The 23,828-nt window shown below is 41.6% G+C and overlaps 2 protein-coding genes across 4 annotated transcripts in view; both read left to right on the top strand.

Annotated features, from left to right (window-relative positions):
• The window catches only part of LOC116399955 (uncharacterized), a 27,390-nt gene extending 20,958 nt beyond the window's left edge, over nucleotides 1–6,432 (top strand). Inside the window, exons 2-3 of one of the 2 annotated variants that reach the window (XR_004213874.1) lie at nucleotides 14–2,375; nucleotides 3,633–6,432. Coding sequence is in view for 1 of the 2 variants with exons in the window: in XM_031877470.1 (XP_031733330.1) it covers nucleotides 14–817 (804 nt within the window). In the remaining variant the exon portion in view is untranslated. Of the gene's footprint in view, nucleotides 1–13 lie in introns of both variants that reach the window. The other variant, XM_031877470.1, reaches the window with a different exon arrangement.
• The window catches only part of LOC116399954 (CD166 antigen homolog), a 98,187-nt gene that overhangs the window by 60,027 nt on the left and 14,332 nt on the right, over nucleotides 1–23,828 (top strand). For both annotated transcript variants that reach the window (XM_031877469.1, XM_031877468.1), the window contains exons 2-6: nucleotides 8,570–8,676; nucleotides 11,856–12,075; nucleotides 13,326–13,390; nucleotides 21,220–21,307; nucleotides 21,779–21,949. In XM_031877469.1, the coding sequence (XP_031733329.1) occupies nucleotides 8,570–8,676; nucleotides 11,856–12,075; nucleotides 13,326–13,390; nucleotides 21,220–21,307; nucleotides 21,779–21,949 (651 nt within the window). The remainder of the gene's footprint in view (nucleotides 1–8,569; nucleotides 8,677–11,855; nucleotides 12,076–13,325; nucleotides 13,391–21,219; nucleotides 21,308–21,778; nucleotides 21,950–23,828) is intronic.

Raw genomic sequence — 23,828 nt, 5'->3', positions numbered from 1 at the left:
TTTGGACAATCTGGTACACCTCTTAACATCAATTTGCAGCAGAGTAGTCCACCCTATGGCAAAAATTGATGTCCTGAAGGATGCCATTGATGGACATCTCAGTCCATCACCATACCTTGGGTACCTTTTCGAGAGCACAGTGTCCCGACTCAGTCTTGCGCCAGACGACGAAAAGGTCATTCGTAGATGGTGCATCAACTACATTGTTGCTTTAAGCAAGGAGCTGCAAGGAAGGCTCCCAGACAACCTAGAAGCCTTGCGAAACATGGCCTTGTTCAGTGTTAAGGACACGCTAAACCACAATAAAGGCACCACTGAAATTATTAAAGTAGCTGAGCTACTGGGGTACCATCCCCAAACAATTGACAAAATTGTTTCCCAATGGAGAATCATCCATCTGTTTAGGTGGGACTCAACTGAAAATACAGTTGAGTTTTGGAGTGAAGTGAAACACTACAGGGACACTTCCGGGTCAAATCCATTTGAAGAACTGTGCAAAGCTGCACTCGCTGCCCTCTCCTTGCCACACTCAAATGCGGAGGTTGAACGGCTGTTCAGCCAAATGAGTGTGGTCAAGTCAAAGCTGAGAAATAGGATGTTACTGCACACTCTCAACTCCATACTCCTGGTGCGGTATGGACTGAAGCTGGCTGGAGATACCTGTTACCAGCACAAACTACCAAGTGAAGTTCTGGAGCAGTTTGGCACCAAAACAGCATACGGCTTTAAGGTCACTCCATCCTCTTCTGCTGGTTCCAGCTCCGTGACAATGCAGTTGGACAGTGAAGATGAAGAGGTTTTCTTTTCCACTTTTTGATTCATCATATTTACAGTATGTATGCAAGGAGTGGACTTTCTGGAACTGGCGGAGACACACAGCTGATGGTGGCAGTGTGCACTGCCATGTGAGCGAGAACAGTGGCAATATCTGGAGGAAACCATTGAGCAGCTAGCCAGCCAAGCAGCACAACAGCCTGGAGACAGCTGGAAAGAGATGCCCAGTGCACACATCATTATTTGAGTTAAGTTGCTTGCTCAATAAGATATCATATATACGGTACCTTGTCATTAGCTTGTACCTATAATTATTGATCAGTTTGGTTGCATGTTAACTAACTACCAGTACACTGCATAAATTGTTCAGAATGTGTAGGTTTACAAGTTAATAAGAAAAGAAAAAAAGTAATTGGTCAATAATGTGTAATTGTTCAATAATTCAATGTGTTGTGTTTAAAAATATCTGATCATATAAAATGTGTTGTGTTTAAATTACTTCTACAAATAAAAATGTGATAATAAACAAAAAATCTTAATTAACAGATGTCAAATCATATTATTTGTCGAGATGGACAGTCAATTTGAGTAACGTTATTGTGTAGTCTACGTAATTGCGCAGTTTTACGTTATTACGTAATGACGTCATCACGTAATGATGTCACAACGTCATTTAGCAACTTTTAGCAACTAATCGACCTGCCTCTAGCAACTTCCCCGGAAAAATAGTTGGCAACAGTAGCTTGATGTGATGGGGATGGAGTGACGGGAGAAGAAGAGTAGCGGGAGAGTGTGATTTGATTTTGTCCGGTTCAGTGGAGTCTTGACTAAAGTTATGAGGAAAACCCAGAATGTGTTGGACTGATTCATTCCATATCTTACACTATCACTTACAGTACGGTGAGGAACTGACTTCAGGACGTTTTCAAATGAAAATGTAAGTACTGTAGATCCAGTTCGTACACAGAAACTGATTTTGATCATTAAAAAGCAAATCTCTCAGTAGTGTCCCGACTTAATGAATCCCTGGAGGGCCCCTTTGAAGATGCTTTGTGCGACCAGGTATTATACTGTATGTGTGCTCTATACAACATCAGTGTCATTATTCAGGACACATGTTAACACGAGGTGGGGAGGAGGAAGTCTGTGCTTCATATCTGGCGACAGATATGTGGGTGAAGTCTAAACATCTACCTTTGTATGCTGACGACACACAGAGTCAACAGACAGCAGGATCATTGCTTTCCCCCCATCGAGCTTCCTTTTGTAGCCAGCCTACAGTCTGACTCCCAGTCTGCCTTTGATCACTGCTATGCAGAAACCCTTGGGATGACTCATGCAGATAGGCATCCATACACAGGCAAAAATAATGTCTCACTCACTCACTACTTATTGTTAGGTAGGCTGATATGTGATCAGTAATTGGTTAGTTTAGTTCATGCATAGTGTATGAATCTATATACTGTATAGATTCATGCACTCTGCATGAACTAAACTAACCAATTACCTCTACTTCCCTCTACTGTGAGATTCAGTTTATTCTTTGGACTTTCTGTTGATAAAGGTTGAGCTTCTGGAGGTGCTGGTCTTTGTCTGCCATGGTGGCATTACTGCTCATGCTAATACTTTATTCTTTATTCCATATATTAAACATTTACTTGCTGTTGACATTTTCAAGGAAAGGCGTAAAGTATCGGCATCTCTCAATCCTGCAAAAACAGATTTGTTGGGCCAGCAGCAGAGGTGCCAAAATTACTCCTCACATGGAGGCGATGATTAAACATTTAGAAAATCAATAATAAATGATTACTACTAACAGAAACAAGTTCTGTGTGTTGATAATCCTAAAATATCATGTTTTAGTTGTGACAAAAAGTAAACGGGACACGGTGCTGTCTTGCTGCCGCTGCCTTCTTGACAAATCATTCCGGGATGCTTTGGCTTCAAGAGCTCGTACATAGCAGTCCAATGTCCAGAGTTTACAGAGCACTGCATTGTTGGATCTCTGTCTCAAATACTTTGGAGGATCATGGGCGATATTTTTTAGCTGGTGCTTGTTCTCCGGGGGAATCCATGCTTTTACTGGGCGCCGCCCAACTTCTTTGGACATGTCAACACCCGATATTCCCCCTCTTGTAGCTCTGCTTTTGGTTTCTACCTACTCCTGAGAGAAACATCTGTCTCTTGAGCTGCTAAATGCTCCTTTATGTTCACCAGCTGGAGCAAGCTGTTCTCATACAGAATTCGTAGGTATACCTACGAAAAACAATGTGCCGTATTTCATAGATTATTTTGTATGTTATTCACGTAATCAAGAACCAGGAAGTATAAAGACTGCAAAAGCACACACAGGCTGGAGACACACTCGGTGTACGAGTCCAACAACCAGCGGCCTTTCAGCCAGGAGACCGCTGTTTGTTCCCCACATGAAACGAGAAGTCAACGTTGATGTATTTTTCACATAACTTGTGTTACGCAGTAACAGCACTTCTGTGGTTATTTTAACCCAAACAACGATCTATTCCTAAACCTACTCAGCAGTTTTGTTGCCGAAATCTAACAGAAGTTGATTTTGAAAAGAATGTAATCATGAAACGAGCAAAAATTTATGTGTTGCTGGACTTTCATAGGAAAACACAAGAAAAATGAGAAGTAGCTCTTTGTAAGATATCATACGTTGTATGAGGATACGCTTGTGTCTGAGCATTTAGCATTCAGTGGCTTTTTAGAGCGACTTCTCTGAAAACAGCTGGATGAGTGAACCAAAACAGTAAAGTTGTACCTGGACAGTTAAACAATGAAGTGAAACTCACAGCCATGCTCTGCCTGTGGACGCTGGTCTCAATCATCTCTGGCAGAGAAGATCTAACTACATATATTTCTCACACGTCTTCCCTTGGGCATATGTCATTTCACAGCATCATCCAGAAGCAGCATTCATATAAATTGCACCTCTCTGTGAGAAGGGAACGGTCCAGCCAACACTCTATGCTCCAGAGAAGAGACAGGTGCATGTGTAGTCATGCTAATGCTTAGTAATCAACTTCTCGCCTGAACAAGGGCTTAACCTCTGACATTTCAGATATCAGCGCAGCAGCAGACATGCAAATGTTTCCTCTGCTGTTCTCAAGCTTGATAGAAGCAGAGCGAAATGAGCATTCAGGTATTTTCATACCTGACACAGCATTCAGACGGGTGATAAATGAGATACGCTGCTGTTCTATTAGCCAGGATCATGATGAATTCTAAAAGATAGTTTTAATCTCAGTAAGGCATTTTTCTGGTTAATATAAGATTATTATTATTTGATATCGGTAAAATAATGGTCAAGGGTCTTCTAGCTCCTTGTGGTCAAGTCACTTTAACATCTTTTTGCATCTTGCATCGACATTAACAGCAGTTGTGTTAAGTGTATACAAGATTTGGAAGTAGTTTGTTTCTTCACTTATGGCATAAGCTGTTGACTGAGCTGCACCACACTGACACACACACAAATATTGACAAAGAGCCATGACACATGGGTTTGTCCCAAAGCTGCGACACTCTACACCTGCAAAGGAACAGGCTGAGTCGTCTTATGTTTGCTAGCGGTGTTGAAGGTGATGAGGGAATGGATGCGTCCGCCAGTTTATTGTTGCTTTGTGTTGTCACTCAGCGTTAAGTCCACCATACTCCCTGAGCTTAAGTGTTTTTATTTATTTCAGTTCTTTTACAGGTGGGAGGTGTAATCACAGTTCGTTTGATTTGGAGGAATCCCATTTCACTGTGACAGCTGCACGCTGGCATGGTTTGGGGCTCTATGCCGGTTCACGCACACCCATCCTCTGGATACCAGTTTGACTTGCTGACTGGGATGAGTTGTTGCATGAGGAAGTCTTGATGCTCTTGTTATAATGCATATATTGTCTCCCCCTGTATGACTTGTTCAGTCGATGCCTTTTCGTGTCACTGCGCTCAGTAATCACTTTTTATTGCACTCTAGACAGTGTGAAAAATAGTAATTACTGGTTAAATCCAACCAAAACTAAGACTGTGTTCTGGCCAAATGATCCAGCTGCTGGTGCTGGAGGTTCAGTTCATATCACATGAACATGTGTAATATCTGTCTGAGTGGTTAGTTCATTGCTCCCCTTGTGTCGTGACATGGCCAAAATCAAACTGAATTCAAACAACTCACAATGAGAGCTGTTCTTTAGTTCTGAACATAATAAATATGCATACACACGCACTTACTGTAAGCTCAAAAACATGAAATCAGTCAAAATACTGGAGGGCAAAAAGACATCCTTGCTTTTTATTTTGGAATACTAAACTTTTTTACTGTCATTTCAAATCCACAGTTCCTTTGCCTTTCATGTGTACTTCTCCTTTACAGTTTGATATCACAGAGTGCTCAGAGGAGATGTGAGAGGACACAGAGCGCTCAGAGGAGATGTGAGAGGACACAGAGCGCTCAGAGGAGATGTGAGAGGACACAGAGCGCTCAGAGGAGATGTGAGAGGACACAGAGCACTCAGAGGAGATGTGAGAGGAGAAGAAACCCAGTTGGATGTATTTCAACTCGAAAAGTGCAAAAAGTTGATGAACACATCAAAAGTAGTAACTTTGCAGAGTCAACTAAGGTGCTTTTATGGTGATGAAGTCTGGATGGGGAGACCCTTTTTTCACCCCCCTCATTGTTCAGCTGGTGGCTCATCGTGAGATAACAACTGTTATCGGAGCAAACACAACCAGGCCTTCAGGACAGAAACGGTTGCAGGTTTTTGTTTATGAAAGGCAGTTATAACCACTGATTTTTACTGCACATTCCCTCCAGAAAACCTGCAGCATTTTACTGTGCTGCACAGTCCTGGTTGTGAAGCAGCCAGGCTGAGCTGGATCTGGGGGAGTAGGTACTGCCGGAGGATTAGCTGAGCGGAGTTTCTGGAGAACCTGTAAGATTAGTTCTGATTTCAGTGGAATCCGACCCGGTAGCACAGATGACAAGCAGTAACAATTACCACACACAAATAAACGATCTTCTCTCTGATGGTCTCCTTTACTTGTGTAGGTCATATAGAGGCATCAGTGCTAAACTGAGACTTTAACTGAGTTTAAAGAACCAGTTTTCTCATAGTATCTCCAAAGTTACTCCTTAAAGTCTTTTGCTTTTGAAGATGTATTTTCTATCCAGGTAGTCTCTTGTCCCCTGCAGAATCCTGGCAGGGTTAGACACACGGCACCCTCTTACCTTAGAGGGGCTGCAAGCTGCTATTTTCTCCGTTTGGCTAATGTGACTCACCAGCAATATTTACTAGTTCTACTATTTGTTGATAAAAATGCACAATGTATGCATGCTTTGCTGCCATGAAGACTTTGACGATTTTAACATCGCTTCTCCTTTTTTCTGTAAGTCACTGCCACCTTTGTATAAATGTGAAATCCAGTGACAGGAAGTTGTGCCGGGGAACAAACCAAGTTCTTTTTTTGTACCGCTTTAGTTCTTTGCACTGTGAATACATAATTGCAGTGGCAGGCCGTGCATTTTATACCTGGGCCTTCACTGCTGTCCTGCAGCTGAAACACCACCTTATAACCGATGGCGCCACAGATATTCATTTTTAAGGCTGTAACTATGTACATCTTCGTATTAAACTGTTCAGTACAAGTCATTTGAATAATGCCAGAGCATTTAGAAAATGCAAAAGCCTAAATTCAGGAAAACATAATGTTCTCAGCTGGTCTGGCTGTGGGATCCGCCATCATTCCTTAATGACAAACCACAACCCAAAGAGATTATCATAGGTTTTTACTTTCACAACTTGAATGTTGAAGGTACTGCTCTGCAGTGTCTTTCCTCGTCTCAGCCCCCTGTGTCATGGCGCATCTCACTCAGTCAGAATGCCCATATTTGATTGGCTGAGCTGCATCACGTGATGTGATTCACTACCCATCCGCCTCTGCTGGCTGTTAAGTTTCGTTTCACGCTAGTCACGTGCTCGCCCACTGACCAATCACAGCACACTCTGTACCTCGCGGCAAAGCTACACATGGACACTGAGCTGCACGCAATGCTGACGTCATTATAGGCCGGTGCGCAGGCTCTGATACGTTAAAGAATATGCCCAACATGTCAAACTAAAGATCTGATTGGTTGAACACTATGACAATCAACAATATCGTCCCCATTCACTTAAACTGCACATGGATTCACTTGTGAGTCTGCAGGCCTCGGGCCTCTCTTCTTACCTAGAGACACAGAGGTGAAATCTGATTGGATAAAAGCTCTACTTAAAACAAGCTGCAATGGAAGCAGAGCAACTGAGGAAGACAGCTGTGCAATGAGAAAATAAGGTAATGGGAAAAATATTTTTATAAATTATAATACATGTAGTGTATTTAAGAAAAAATATAAAATTATAAAATAGATATAGCTTTGTGATTCTGTTTAGGCCAGCAGAGAAGGCCTTGCAGGCCCTGACGGCCCGTCACTGCATAATTGGCCATCCAGCTGGAATACACAGGCAGTTTGTTTACTTCTCCATAACTCTTGTTGTGTGTTCAAAGTTAATATATTTAGCTGACTCCTCTGAATTCCCATGTGACCTGTGCCTTGCATTACCAGAGAAAACATGCAGCTTTTTCACATTCCCATTCCTTAAACCCTAACTAGTGTTGCACATTGTGTACGTGGTTGCTTTCAGTTAAATGCAGCTTTGTGCATGATCTCCTTGAAGAAAGACAAGCAATGACTTGTTGTGTTATTGGAAGTTCTCACAGCTGATGTATTTCTTTAGACGGTCAGAGAACGCTGGCTGCTCTTTGAATAAACACAACCAATCAAAACTGACGTTACTCATTGTATCATATTGAAGGAAAGAATATGGTACAATCTGACAAATCTTGGATAAGGAAAGTCGTATGCTTACTTTCTCACAAAGGCTGGCTGGAGGAGTAGCATGATTGATGTATTCACCGATCACTGGAGTAATCGATGGAGTTATAATGATAGAGAAAAAAGGGCTTCTTGTTTTGTTATTTGTGGTGTATTTGAATAATTGTTTTATTACTGTCGACAGTATCCAGCTTGAATAGAAACCGATACTTGGTTGTGTTGCGTTCTAGCTGTAGTTAAAGATCAGTAGAAGTCAGGAAGTCAGAAAAGATGAGCAACAGGCATACCCTGGCCAAAACCACTTCAGTTAGCAGCTGCACTTTCACTCTGGAATGAGCAGAATCTGAGGCGCTTCAAAGAGAAAGAGTTGGAGCGTGTAGACCTTGGTGTCAGTCCACTCTGCCCTGACCTCTATCCATCCATCTTCTCCCCACCCCTCCCACGTTGCATATGACTGGGCTGTGCCACCATAGCAACTACTCCACCTCAGCGCTCCCTCCCTTCTGTGGACAGAGGAAACCATATCCTCGCGTTGCACACGGAGCACTGAGCTTGACCCGCTGAGCTCAACCTCATCAAACTTAAAGAGAGGCATGCTTGAAATTGTGGTGTCGTGACAACATAGTGTGGTGTAGCTTTATTCACTTTGTTCACACCCCTCCATTTCTAGATATTTCTACTTGGAAGGAGCTGCCCAGTCCACCCTCACAGGAATATGGGCTCTTCCGATCCGGTCAGGTCTGGCTGGTTGGTCGCCACGTTTCCTTTTCAGATGTTGATGAATGTAGTCTGTCATATGCCATTAGTGATAAACACTTCACGGGCGCTACAGGCTGCAGCATGCACATGCGCCGCCGTTGCCGTAGCAAAGGTACAGAATGTGTTTGATGATAGTAACAGTGTGTCACCTTGTTGTTGCAGGGTGGGCAACAGAAGGTGTGACTGCCTTGTATGGAGAGATCATTGTTTTACCATGCAACAAAGGAGCCCCGGCGCCAGAGGATTTGATGTTCGTCAAGTGGAAATACGTAAGTAGATACTGACTCTCAATACTGTCTGTACCAACGTTCTTTGTGTAAACAGTGCCACAGCGCTTTGTCTTCTTAACATCGTGTGACATGCACACTCAAACGACCTTCAATGACATGGAAGAAGAGGAAAAGTTGGACCATATGATAAATTTGGCTTTTCTTTAGTGTACGTGACCACACATTGTCACATCAATTTCATCACAACTGAGTGACAAAAGCATTCTTTTCCTGGAAGAACTAAAAGAAGACTTCTCTACACATTCTCTAATTACACATAAAGAATCTTTAAGTGTATGGTTTTCTCATATGATAAATACTCAAACTCACCAACATATAACCAACCAATTGAATGGGAAGAACCAAACATGTACGCTAATACACCTGTGTCATTTCTAGGGTTTACCTCTTAAGCTCAGGCCCTATTTGTAGGCCTCTGCTCGAAAATAGCATACCCATACTAAAGTGACCATAGTTCTGTAAATACAAGGTCTATTTTAATAATTTTTGTTGATATAACCAGATCACAACACTTGTGAGATTGTTCAGATGGGTAATATTGTGTATATGTTGCTGGTTAATATAGTAATGAAGACATTACACAGCTCAAATTGAAAATAATCAGGTTCGCCTGAAAAAAAAGCACTTTTATTGATATAAGGTTGTTGAAATAATGCAGATATCTCCCTAAAAACTCTCCCAAAGCATAGCACAACCGATCAGTAGTTGCCGAATAAAGGTTAAAGTGGGATAAAGTGAAGAATAAGAGGCTTTAGTAGAGAGCGGTCAAGCGAGGTCATCATTTTCGAACCAGCTGTTGCAGCTCTTACATTGTACTTTTATATACTATATAACTATATTTCACTTTTTTTATCACTCATATTATTCAATACATCCAAATACCGCTGTTAGGAATCATTTTGAGATTCCTAACATCATCAGAGCCTGTTTCTGGCTGTCATCTATAGGATTTTCTCAGTTCATGTGTGTGTATGGGGCTGTAGCTCAGCCTATCATCGGTCAATTTCAGTCAATAAGCCCTCCTTCGATGCGTCAGAGTTTCAGGAAGGCGTGTGTTGAATTTGGTGTTGATTGACATAAGTTTCAACCAGTAAAGTTGCAAGAAGTGCCGCGTCTCCCCGATCATAAATTTCTGCTCGCTGGAAGTTTGACCGCTCGCCCATGCTGGATTGACCGCTCTTATTCTGGAAACAGCTCGGAAGTAAACAGGATGCAGTTAGCAACAATGACTCCAGCTTTGAAACGGATAATCTGCGACGTTATTGTACTAATTTTTCATAAAACTTGGCCACATACCTACGATTTTTTTCGGCGGAGGGCAGTACGAAGGTACGTTTGACCACTCACAGCTGTCCAGTGCTTCCACGGAGTGAAAAACCGAAGTTATTTACGCGTTTGGCCACGTGTGCATTGCAAAGCTAGGTAGCCGCTAGCCTCAGGGTGCAAATATTGATTTGCGGTACTCATAACGGCGATTTCTGGCCAGGATTTCATGCTTTTATGCCACGTTTTCTAGATGCTTATATGAGTAGTCTATAGTTGTGTTTGGAGTGTGTAAGAAGTGACTTATATGATAGTGTTGCCCCTACGTTGCTGTTTAATCCGGAAAAAAAACTGGACCAATCCACAATATTACCGAAGAATAAGGCTATTTTCCGTACATGATTTTCAGGGGTTCTGAGCCCGAGAGCCCCCAAATTTGGGGGCGTCGTGTGCAAGAGGTTTAAGTCACAATCATTGTAAATATCACAGAGACAAAGTAAATAAATAAATTAGTAAAGAGCAATTCAGAAAACAAAATATTTTGGGAACACATTCAGTGTGACAAACCAATGAACACATAGTGGGGGGATAAAAACAGTGGTCATGAATTCCAAAGGGAAAAGAAAATCCTGTAGTAATGCCGGTTCTTTCGTTATTCTTTGATTCATGTTTTTTGTGCCAAAGGAGCTTTGTGAGGAGAACACATGACCAGAGTTTCACTATTACATAGTGTGTAGCCTAATGTAGACCTATTGTATGCCATGATTAGTAAGTGAAGTAAATAAGATTGATTGTCCCATCTTTACTGGAACCTTTGCGCTGACTGTAATCTGTGATCTGCTTCAATAAAATTGACTTTCAGCCAGTCCATACTTTAATACCTCAGTGTGAGCGCTGCAAGACAGAATACGTGTGTAGCATAAATGTTAGCTAACGTAAAACTGGAGCTGTGCATGTAAATCCAAGCTCTCAATGCATCGGTGCAGGTTACTTAGTACAAAACAAATGTTGTGCAGTGCCAACTCCCATGCATTGACCGTGAGACTCTCGCTCTCACGCCCTCCATCTATTGGGTGGTGATGTGCATCTATTCGTGCTGTTACAGTACCAGTACATGGAGCGGCCAAAAAGGACCAAAAAAGACTTGTATTGCAACAATAACTCAAGTCGGCATCTGACATCTTGTACTGCTACAATAACCAGCTGACTGTGTAAACATGACCGTACCGGATGAGGGAGAGCAGGTGGTGAGAAAAGCAAGAGATGCTCATGTAACTTAAGGGAGAAACTACAAGGGATGACTTGAGCTAAGGTGTGGAAGAGGTTGACCGTGGCTCATTGGGTAGAGAGGGTCGTCCGGTAACCGCAAGGTCGGCGGTTCGATACTTGGCTGCTACGTGTCCTGTGTCGAAGTTTCCCTGAATAAGACACTGAGACCCCTAACTGCTGGCGCTTCCCAGGGCAGCCCACTGCTCCCTATATACAGGGGTGCAACCCACATACTGCTCATCTGCTGCTCATCCCACAGTTCCTGACAAATGTGGCTCCATTTAAAAGGGAAATAAACAGGCTTTCCAACGGTATATATGATTTATTGCCAAGAAGCATTGTTACAACAAAGAAATAACTGTTACTGTTTATGTGATTAAACAGTAACAATGAGATCTGTGATGCTGAATCTGCTAATTATTGAAGAGACAATGTGACTTGGCAGTTTCCATGGTTACAGCTTTTAATTAAATCAGTTAGATGTTCTTTGGAGGTCTGCTGATTGACACTAGTTACATGTAGGGTAATGTTGGGTAATGTATCCTAAATTGTAATTGAGGAATGAGGAACTGTGATGTTCAGATTTACAAAATCACCGAATGTGTCTGTCCTCTCTGTCTCTTTAGGAGAACAATGACGACACTGCGGGCGATCTGTTGATCAAACAGGCCCGCAATGACCAAGCCACGGTTCAGGCCACTGACGATTACGCCGAGAGGGTCAGCATCGATGACAAGTTCAGCCTGCTCATCACCAAGGCCTCGCTCAAAGACCAAAAGACCTTCACCTGCATGGTGGTGTCCGGCTCCAACCTCATGGAGTACCCGGTCTCTGTCGCCGTTTACAGTAAGCTCAATATTGACACGAAACACAAAAACAATGTCTATCCTACAACTTCATTGATGATTTTATCTGAAGTTAGCTTTTAAGCATGTGTGTCTGCAGTGTTTCTGAAGGTCTTATTCTTATTGGAGCCTAATGTTTCTTTGCATTTTTTTCAACATGCACCTTGTTACATAAATGTTCTGGCAATTTTACACATTGGTCCCATCTGAGGGTTCAATTACTTAACAGTCACGATGGCAGTCTGATGAGGTCCAACCTGTGACATTTCTGTTACACTCCAACACTGCATGGATCTGAATTGACTGCTGTCAGATGAATGTGAAGACTGCAGCAGTATCACTTATTCATCATCTCCATGAGCTCAAAAGTGAAACCCTGCGAATGAGCCAATTCTACGCTGTTAAGGAGATTTTTCTCATGAAAAATATATATAAAAGAAACACTCAAATTGTCACAATATTATCATAGCGACCTGCATATATATTACATTGATAGATCACATTTTGAAGCATTGTATTGCAGAAATGCATTTACACTTCTGAGTGCTAGAATGGTTATTCTGCAAAAGGATCTTGTGTATATATTAAGTCTTTTTCAAATAAATAGATTCATGCAGATTGCACATGCACATTTTGTGAATAATGTCATGTTACAAGCTATTTTGGTGTAATTACCAAGAAGTCACTGATGTAAACAGAAAATCCACAGTACTGACTTATTAGCCAAAAACAACTACATTTGTCAAGTGTATTCAAATATGCATGGAGGGATATTGAGGCAGTTTCTTAACAAGCAGCTTGGTTTTAATTGCATTAAAACTCAATGTTGTCTACTGTGGGTTTGTCACTTTGGTTCCTCCCTGTGCATTAGAAAATACAGTTTTGGAATTTCAAAGACCGGCCATGTATCACCTGCTAATGGGCTTTGCTAACCCAAGCGGGAAAGGCTCAATAGGCCTTAGAGAGAGGGTTAGGTGGTAGTTAACATAGGACAAGTTGAAATGATGTCCTACAGCATGATTCATAATAATGCAATACATTTGCAGCCAGAGTATTTAGATGAACCAGGCTTTCTACTAGCCAGGTGCTGAATGTTGACAGTTACATGTTTGTACTCACTGTTCCCCTCAGTACTGTAGATACATTTAGAAGTTATTGATAGTATGAAGGACATCCAAACGACGTTATAAAAAAACCTCCCTGAGCCAATCTTTGTGATTCCCAAGCATGATTGTCTCCTTTTGTTTGCAGAGAAACCGTCTTCAGTCCAGATTATGGACAAGACTGAAGTACTGCAGAAGGACAAGGCAACAACGGTAAGATTCACTACAGCCTTTACATTTTAATGCTCCGTGCCGTGGAAGTGCGAAGCTGTCCTGAATTCAAGTGTGTAGGCCGTGGTATGTTTTCATCTGTAGTGTTATGGGCTGACTGTAAATATTGAGTGAACACCGCTCAGAATGTGATGCGAAAACCCGCTGAGTATTGAATGAGTTGCCATTGTGGTCTGCAGGGACATGCAGGAGTCTGACATGTTGGATAACATGCAGTCCAAGCAGCCTGAGGCCTTGGAGGAAGTCTGGAAGAGTAGTTGATATGAGATTTATGATTCAGCTGCAGTCAGAGCAATGCTGTAGTATAAGATGACTGAACTCTAATTACCTCTAATACTTTTGTTGGACAACATTGGAAATGTGTAGCACAACCGCTACACATTTCAGACTATGACAGCACGCACAAATGTGTGCTTTAAGAACACATGTTTCTAAATCTTACTAAATTCATTGTTAAACACTTACTCTTGCAAGAATTTCTCTTTTTTTGCTGTTTATTTTCATTCCCTGAACACACATGCACACACACACACTGATATAAGTATCTTTTGGAAAAAAAAGAGAGACTACTTTTGAAAAGCAGCACGTTTACAGTAGTCATCTGCCTCCTCTCTCTCTCTCTCTCTCTAGCAAGCAGTGCACATTTACTCCACCACATATGCACATTTATTATGGATCAAGTGAGTGCTGCTGCCTCATCGGTATTCCCACCCAAGAAATCTGCTTCTGTTGAACAGCTTTGAGCATTTTGTGGTGAGGGGAGAGAGCCAAGGAGAGACGTAGGGTAAGAAAGAAAAGTGGGAGTGGAAGAGAGGGATTTCAGTTTTGATAACTTGCAGGAGGGATGGAGGGCACAGCTACTTCATACTCAAGTGGAATTACAAATTAGAGGAAAGTGTCATGTTGAGTGGTGGAGAATGCAGCAAGCCTGAACTGTCTCAGCCATGGATCAGCCGAGGTTGCATTTTCATTTGAACACACAATTAAGCCCGTGTATTTTTTATACAGAAGTATAAAAAATACACGGGCTGCTGATTTCATGCTGCTGATTTCAAGAGTCAATGTCAGACGCTATATAGCAGATACTGGACCAGTTTCTCAAGGATTCATTTACAGTTAGTTAACCCTCCAGGTCATTTTCAGGTAAATAATACCAGTCATGTGTTGTTTCTTAATACCTGGACGACAATTAATCTGTTCAAATGAACAATTTAAAGATATGACACGTCTTAACCTTTTCGACTGAGTGGCAATATTTTAATCTTTCCTATTTAGCATTTATAATAAAGTATATCAACTTTTAATCCATGGTTTTAACACTGTAATGTAGCCGTTATGCTTAAAGTGTTTATTAATGTACAGTGTCTGTCAACAATTACAATTTCCTTTAAGAAGACATTTCATATTATTACAACTTTTTTACTATGTTGTCATAGATTATCTTTAACAAATGTTGCTCAAAAGGAGGGTTGGTTAATGACAAATACATTTACATATTCTTACCGCTACATTATACTGTGTTATAAAACCATTTATTACAGGCTCTGTCACCAGGCTCATGGTGGAGGACTCAAACGCAGACCAGGCAGAGTAGCGTGAAGCAGACGTTTTATTAAACACAAAAGGAATAATTACCAACACAACAGGGAGTCCAAGCACAAGACAAGAGACGAGGGGGAAAATCCAGTGGGAAACGAGGCAGGGCAGGCAGACGGGGAAACAGGACGAGCAAACACTGGCGGGTAGACATGAACATAAGCAATGACCTGGCAGTGAGTGACTGAGAGACAGGGGTTTATAAGGAGACTTGAACAGGTGAGGAGAGTTGTGCTGATGACGGAGTGCTTGATTACTGATCAGGGACAGGTGAAGGGAGTTGGACTGGTGCTGAGGGAGTGGCTGACAGGTAGAGTGAGGAGCTACTGAAAGAAACACACAGAACACACAAGACAAAGCCTGATCGTGACAGGCTCATATACTGATTTAAATACTAAACTGAGGGGTTTAAAGTGAAGTGCTAACGATTAGGTTTAAGATGCTATATACAAGATTGGGAGCATTTTGGTTGCCTCTCATCGGGTCTCAACCAGCGGCTCGCAGCTATCGTTAACAGTGAAAACTGCTTGTGTGTGTGTGTGTGTGTGTGTATCTCTCTTATGTGATATGTGGTAGCTTTGTGGTTTGCGACTATTTTACATTAAGAATCTACATAGAGAAATATTACAAAGCCCACATTGGGACCAAACTTGCTTTGCCAAACTTGCTTTGTGGTTTGCCTGCATTCGACAGCTTCTCCGTCGTAGTGCTTGTGCCAAGCTATAGAGTGAAAGTGACAGAGCAACTGTGAGCGTACGTCTGTGAATGATGTTCTTTCTTAGTGGGTTAAACTAGGTTAGTAAAGGCAGAGTGTGACACATGTTAAGTACATGTTAAGAGCCTATATGGGTTAGTATAAGGAGTGCTGTAAGTAAGTAAAGTGTGCATTGTGACACTAGCATACACAACACTTGAAAAAGTTTAATGAGCACGGGATGGTGTAGGTGGAGGTTTTCTTTTTCCTTTGAATGTGATGGTTATTGCATGAAGTCAGTGTTATCGCCTGGTTGATCTGGGTGGGAGAGAGGAGCTACACGTTGTACTTGGATGGGAGCCTGTGTCGCCTGAAGGTAATTCATTTAAACAGAGCTCTCCTCCTGGACTTACAGTATGTTAAAAGCTCTGTAGACTATCCGACGATGAATGGTTGTCGGGGGATTTTTTGTTATCTGACTCAGACAGCACATTCATCTATTTTCCTCCTGTGGTCAAGTTGAATAGCATTACATTCTCCCGCCTGGCCTGTTAGATCAGACCATACAGTACAATTGTCACAGCTCTGCCACGATTATCCAGTTTTTTCCACCTCTCACTCACCTAATCAGTTTATTCAGTGCACCTGCCAGCCACACCCACCTCATCAGCTCATCACTCTCACCTGCTCACTCTACTGCATCCACTATTTAAACCCCAGTCACACACACATCACTGCCAGATCGTTCTCCGCTTCCATGCAAGACCTTCCAGCGTATACCCTTGGACTGATTCTCCGTTACCGACCCTGCCTGTTTTGGACTACTCCGCCTTTCCTCTGCCCCGGTAATTCACTCAGCCTTCTGTTCCCGACCATGAGATCCTGCCACCTTTTCACTGTGATTATTCTACTTGTGTGTCCAGAGGAAAATAAAGCCTTGATTTAAACTATCCCTGGTGTAGTTACAACAATGTCTCAAGTGATTGCATTTTGTTGAAATAAAGAATGCCCATCACAACTGACACTGTTGAATTTAAGCCTTTGTAAAGATGGTCTCCTGCACTTCTGCGGCCGCCAACAAAAGCCACAGTGCATGCAAATACTTTCACACACACACTTCTCTCGTAAAGGTGTAATACGCTCCTGACTTGTCCTGCTTTACATTAAATAATGATCATAATGTACCAGCAGGGAACAATAGAGCACCACCGTGCACTAGATTTATACAGTATATTTAAGTTGCGCTGCACCTACTGGCATTTTCAACTTCTCAGTGATCTTTTCTCAGCTGAAAAGACCCAAGCTAAAAAAGCATTATTATTCCGATATTCAGAATGGAGATATAGTACCTCTTTACAAAATATATTTTAGTTAACCTTATTTATTGCTATTGTGGAAATGGAAATGCTGATGTTCATTTGTAGGGTTAGCTCAAAGCTAGGCATGGGGCCATATACTCATTTCATTAGCATGTCACTATTATCTTGGCCAAAATAATTGCAATTCATGATATTATCCCCATAATCAAAATATGCTTAAAACTCTTAAAATGACACAAAAACATTCTAGAATCACTTCATCATACATTTTGTTATGAAAAGCTATGTTTAGGGCCCGAGCACCGACAACGGCGGGCCGCGAGGACCCTATTAAAAGTGTAGGAATTACTATTATTATTCTGAACAACATTGGCAATTTTTGGCTTTTTCGCCATTTTTCACCTTTTGGACTTTAACGAACTCCTCCCACAATTAATGCGATCAACTTCAAATTTGGTCAGGATGATCTAAAGACATTAATGATGAAAAGTTGCTAAAATGGTCTTCTGCCATTTCTAGCCCATTTCGGGCCCTTCGCCATGAAAGAGGAAGTTGTTGTAACTACAAGATACTTTATTCAATCTGCCTCAAATGTCTTGTGCATCTCCAGGCCTGAGCACATTTCCATGCCAACATTTTCACAAAGTCATAGCACCACCTACTGGCAAAAGGAAATGACAAATTTTATACTTTGATGTACTCCTCCTAGGAAGTTACCCAGATCAGTCTCAAATTTGGTATGGTAAGCCTAAAGACATTGATGATGCTTCATCATGAATATTGTGAGTTGACGTTAAACGCTATTGCCGTGGCAATGCGCCATTCGCCATGAAAAAGGAAGCTGATTTTTATGGCTTAGGTTGCTCAGCAAGCCTTGGAAATTTGCACAGGTGTCATAGGTGATGGAAATAAATATTTCATATAGCTTTTTGGCTTGACCGTTTTTAAATTGCCTGACAGCGCCCCTACAAATATTCAAAAATGCAGCCCCAGCGCTATGTTTGACCTACATGTATGAAATTTAGTAGGCACATGTATCCACTTGGGGACACATGGCCACATGGAGACATAAAAAAAGTCTCTTGGGACAATGCTCTAAAATTCACAGGAAGTCGGCCATTTCGATTTTTGTGTTAATTTCCCCTTAATTTGTAGTCGCTATACTTTAACGAACTCCTCCTAGGGACTTTGTCAGATCCACTTCAAATTTGGTCAGTATAATCTAAAGACCGTTGCAATTAAAGGTTACTCAAAGCTTTACGTTTGATGGAATGGCGTAGCGGCCATTTTACGTGTTTCACCGTTAAACAACAAGCTGATATAACTCGACTGGACTTGCTCAAATATGTCCCAAACTTGCCATACTTGATAACAGTCATGGCCTGAGGATGTCTACAAGCCAATTTTCCCTCATAGCACCACCTACTGGCAACAGGAAGACAGCGTTATGTGACAAACAGAATCCGATTTATATGATATTTACATGATGTGGTCTGCACTTGATATAGAGCAACATAATGCATGTGTGTTCTCTAGCGCCACATATTGGATACAGGAACTGCTGGAATAACGCTACATAATTTCCAGCGTCACACAGTCCTCGCGGAAGAAACACGTTTCACTCTGGGACGCGTTGTCTGATGGTCGAAGACATTCGCAGTCGCATCTGTCCTGACAGTACCCGCGAGACGCGGGAAGGTGTGAGGGCCCGTACATCACTGCTTGCAACTTTAATTTTTATTGCACCACAGAGGACACATCTTTTTGTGAAAGTCCTGTTTAGTGAAAAACAGACAATCATAAGCTCCTGTTGAAGAAAAGTTTCTTTCAGGTCCAATTCTGTGACTGGTTCAGATGAGTTTTATTCACTTTCGCAGTGGAGACAGAAGTTCACAACAAAGGAGTAGAATTCTCTCTCACCAGAGAGAGTTCTGGCCATGATTATATACAGGGTTACAGGAAATTACAGTTAAAGAAAAGTTGTGGGTTGGGCTAAGCTTCTCAGGAAGGACAAGGTGATTGAATGTATCTGTACCCAAGATGTGTATTCGTTTTCAGTCCAGGGAGCGAGTTGGGTCTAGAAACTCAACTTGCAACTCTGTAGAAGTGGATTTGCACAGGCTCAATACAGGTCTGTTTTAGAAATGGAAAGGCCTTTGATTAATTGAGGTGTGACCTCTGGTCTGGGCTTTCTTCACAACAACCAAAAGGTTTCACGAACAGAGGTTTGTTAATTAATGTAAAATAGTCGCCGTCTACACAGAGGTTGATGAGAAAGACAGAACTGGCTGAAATACACAGGCAATATAAAACAGCACAGTTAATACAACTTGAAGAAATAAAGTCCCTCTGCATAAATATAGGATAAATAAATATATACAAAATAGTAACATTGTGTGACTTTGTTTGAGATTAACCCCTATAACGGAAATTTACTTCCATCAACTTATTGTGAATGTTTTTTATTGTGATAAAATCCTATATCGTCCCGTCCCTACTCAAAGCTTAACCAAAAATCAGCTGTGAAGCTGTAGCTCTGCCAGTCAGCATGTTTATCTGTAGTCGAGTCAAGTTGAGTAAAGCTTTCATGTCTCTGAGGGGAGGTATCAAACCCGGTGAGAAACGTGTTTACTACAGTACTATGTTACTGACAGCAGTCCTGATGAGATGTTGACACAGTGCAGATAAGAACATGTTCCACCGTTTATCATTCAGCCACCACGAGTTCAATAGTATCACTGCTTTGTTATACCCATGGAACTAATTTGTGGATCTGATTCTCTTACAACCGGTGTTGGTTTCTTCTTTCTTTTTTTCTTGACCATCATCGTTAGGATGAAGAACTGTATCATCTGTTCTGATGAAAATAAATGGCTTCAGTGTTGCTCCTGGTGGATCTTTGGGCCTCTCATGTGGAGCTGCTGTACTTAGTGGCCAACAGCAGAAGACTGGTTATACTGTGCAACAATGCATTTGGGAACAAGATGAATTAAATGCTACCTTATCTCTAGAATTAAAATGGTTCTCAATACATTTTCAAAAATTGCCACAAGCTGGTTGAAAAGATGGACAAAATATTGGACAATAAAACATAGAATAGAGAACATTACATGGAGTTCTGAATCCATAAGAGGCAGCCAGATGTCTTAGGTGAGGGTGAGAGTCAAAAACGTGTTCCTTATTGATCCCTCATTTCTCTGTTTCTCTATGATCTCAGTTTAACACATTCGTACCAGCAGGATTTATGACATCCAATATGCAGCTTACACAAGTGTGATGTGGAAACTTGAAGTCTCTGGCACACATACACTAAAAATGGACTTTAAAGTGAAGTAGAACAAACTTTATGTCGAGCAGTTCAATATTGCAGTTTAATATTGCATATGCAATATGGATATTCATAGATTCTGGATATTTCAATGAGGGAGAAGGGGTAGATTTAATTTGAAGAATTTCTAACAAGGTAATTGAACCTTTTATGGAAAACCCTTTTGAGATGCTGTAAGTACTTCTACTATACTGTTTGACTGTTGAATTTCCTGAAAGTAGACTCGGAGACATGTCTGTGGTGACTCACGTACAGGCCGTAGTACAGGATAGGGAGAAGGAATGTTCCTATGACTCACTCATCGGCAAGTTCACACGCAGCATATCTCTGCTACCGTTGCTGACCTTCAATCCTGAAGATGCAGCAACGAGATAGTGAGACACAAAAACAAGTTCATTCCTAAATGAGAAAGTTGTTTGTCTTTCCTGGCCTCCGTCCAAATTCCTCCTGCTAATGTTGGAAAGCAGGCGCTACATTATACAATTCTAGAGCTTCACTGAAATGGGTTTTAGAGTGAAGCTGCTAATAGCAGGTATTTTGAGCACATAATCATTCTTCTCATCGGTGAAATAGTAATATTTGCACTACCATCCACATAGATAATGTTGTGTTGATGAATTCTTGTGTGAGATTGTAGCATTAGAATCTATTCAGGTTAAAGGCATAAAACAAACCGTTTTATATTGTTCAGTTAATAAATAGCAAACTTCTGCACTTCCAAACTGACAGTGGAGGAAACCAGATTAAATCAAATGACACTTTCAATTATTGTATCTGATTCTTAACATTTTCAATTCAATAGCAATAATAATAATAATAACAATAGCAATAAAAGCATCTAGTGAGTAAGACTTTGTTTTCTCGTTTTGCTCAGGTGGGAACTTGTGTTGCGGCGGATGCAAACCCTGCAGCTACGATCACATGGAAAAAGAATGGAAAGCTGTTGGTAGCCGATGGGAAAGGTAACAATGACGCACAAAGAAACCTTCCAACAGTCCCACTAGATGCTGTCATACAGAGATCCCCCTGGGTTCTTGTACAGTGACAGGAGAGTGAAAATGAAATCATAGTGTATGATATTTAAGACAATAGAAAAATATGTAATTCACTTTTGTTTACTTGTCACTGAAGGATGCAATAATATGACTGTTTACATTTGTATTGGACAGACATTATGTGGACGTTTGGCGAGTAAGTGCCTGAAAGTAAAGACAATCATAGAAGTGTTCTTAAAAGGCAACTTCAACACTTTTCTGTGATTGCTAACTTTAAATCATCTGGACTGGTTTAATACAACAAATCTGGTTTTGCTGCTAAACCAAAGAACCAAAGAAGTTTGCCAACTTTGTTGGCTGAACGCTATGCTTACAGCATTCAGCCAATCACTATATGCTGTGTGTTTGTCATCTGACGTTCCCTCCCTTCCTCTGCAGCCGTTGTGATCAACCCAAGCATGAAGGTGGATCCAGCCACAGGCCTGTCCACCACCTCGTCCACCCTCCAGTATGCCGCTTCGAAGGAGGACGCTGTCTCAGTCTTCGCCTGTGTGTCTTCACATAAGCTGAGCAGTCAGGAGACAGAGCTGGAGCCCTTTCCCATTCACTGTAAGTGGAAAACACCCTGTGCCTGTTTTACCTGCCGACATGCAAAAGGTTGTCAAGAGGATTCAGTGTTTTATCTGTGGTAGAGTGATACTTGTTTAATGATCTGACAATAGGGGGATGCTTATTAAGGCTTTACAGCACTTTTAGCTGGGTTTGTCTATATGTAATAAAGGACTGCACCACGGTTCTGTGCAATTGAAATGGAAGAGAAGCAGCACCACTGCACTGGAGGGAATGACGATTTATACCAACAGTCACTACAGACAGACACAGAAAAGAAAAGACCGTGGCTCACTGGGTTAAGAGGGTTTCGATCCTTGACTGGAACGTGTCACGTGTCGAAGTGTCCCTGAGCAAGACACTGAACCCCTAACGCAGTGTTTTTCAACCTTTTCTGAGCCGCGGCACATTTTTTACATTAAAAAGATCCCGCGGCACACCAACAACCACAAACGTTACAAAATGACACCTTTTAGCATAATACAGCATATATGCAGGGGTGTCAAACTCAATCCCAGAGAGGGACAAAATAAGAAATTGTGACTACGTTGAGGGCCAAATAGAGTCACCATTTAATAAACAGGATAGAAGGGATATTGGACAAAGTGCAAAAAGAATACATGTTTAGGTAGGCTACATTATTTTATGCATACGTACCAGAGCCAGATGTTTGGCATCTTTTCTTGGCTGCCAGTTCATTAATATCTGGGTTAGGTTCTGTGGAAACCCTCAAGATGGAGTGAAGGTGTGCATCAGTGAGACTCCTGTGTGGGTTTGTGTTCATCTTCATCACAGAGAACAGCTGCTCACACTGGTATGTGCTTCCAAACATGCAGAGCGTTTGAGCAGCATGTAGGCGGAGTTAAGGCATCGTTTCGGGGTGAAGCTTGTAAACTGTGCAGCGCCCTCAGAGTCACACTTTGCCTTGAGTGTCATTACACTGGAGGTCTATCAGCTCCACAGGTGCTCTTTCCACCTCAACTGCAAACGGATTGCTGAGCAGTTCAGATTTACATTTCTGAGCTGCAAAGTTGGCAAATCGCCAAGTGAACTCCGTGCCAAGTGCGCCCAGTTTATGATCAAAATGCGCAGTCGGGAACACAGCGGTGGAGACCTTTACTGCATCACACATGTCTGTGATCACACGTCCCCGTCCCTGAAGCTGCAGGTGCTCAACAATGGCAAAGTATTTGCAACAACTAAATAATATTTTATTGGACTCATTAAATGAAATTGGACATTTTCCCACGGCACACCTGACGATCTCTCACGGCACACTTGTGTGCGGCGGCACAGCGGTTGAAAATCACTGCCCTAACGGCTCCCTGTGCACCTGTCATTGGCAGCCCACTGCGCCCTATATATACAGGCAGAGACAAATTTCCCCCTTAACGGGATCAATATAGTATAACAAATTAAAATACCAATGAAAAGATGTATTTATGGAAGTTGGCCTGTTATATTAAAACAAATATTAACTGCAACAATCAAGTCAAATAAATGACTTTAAAGTTTTAACCAAAAAAATTCCCACATTGACCCATGAAATATAAGTAATATTTCCTCCCATAAGCCTTTCTCGTGCAGGATGAGGACAAGCTTGCAGTTCCAAACTGTTTCTTCAACCAATATTCCAAGTTCAGTAAAAGATAAACACTTCCAACACCTCCTTAATGTATTATTTGTTGAAGAAGTGGCTACAACCATCCTATTAATAGCAGTCTTATCAAGTTGTGTATGGACATTGTCATAGTCTTCCTCAAGAGCATGCTAACATTCCCATGAATGTTAGCATGCTCTTGAGGAAGACTATGACGATTCGAGCACACTCACTGTCAAGAGCTGAATGTCTGAAATGGACAAATGTAAAATGCATCAG

The sequence above is a fragment of the Anarrhichthys ocellatus genome, unplaced genomic scaffold, assembly GCF_004355925.1.
Source record: "Anarrhichthys ocellatus isolate YVR2014 unplaced genomic scaffold, GSC_Weel_1.0 scaffold138, whole genome shotgun sequence".
Taxonomy (NCBI): domain Eukaryota; kingdom Metazoa; phylum Chordata; class Actinopteri; order Perciformes; family Anarhichadidae; genus Anarrhichthys; species Anarrhichthys ocellatus.
The sequence above is the reverse complement of the archived record's forward strand: the minus strand, read 5'-3'. Positions and strand labels throughout refer to the sequence as shown.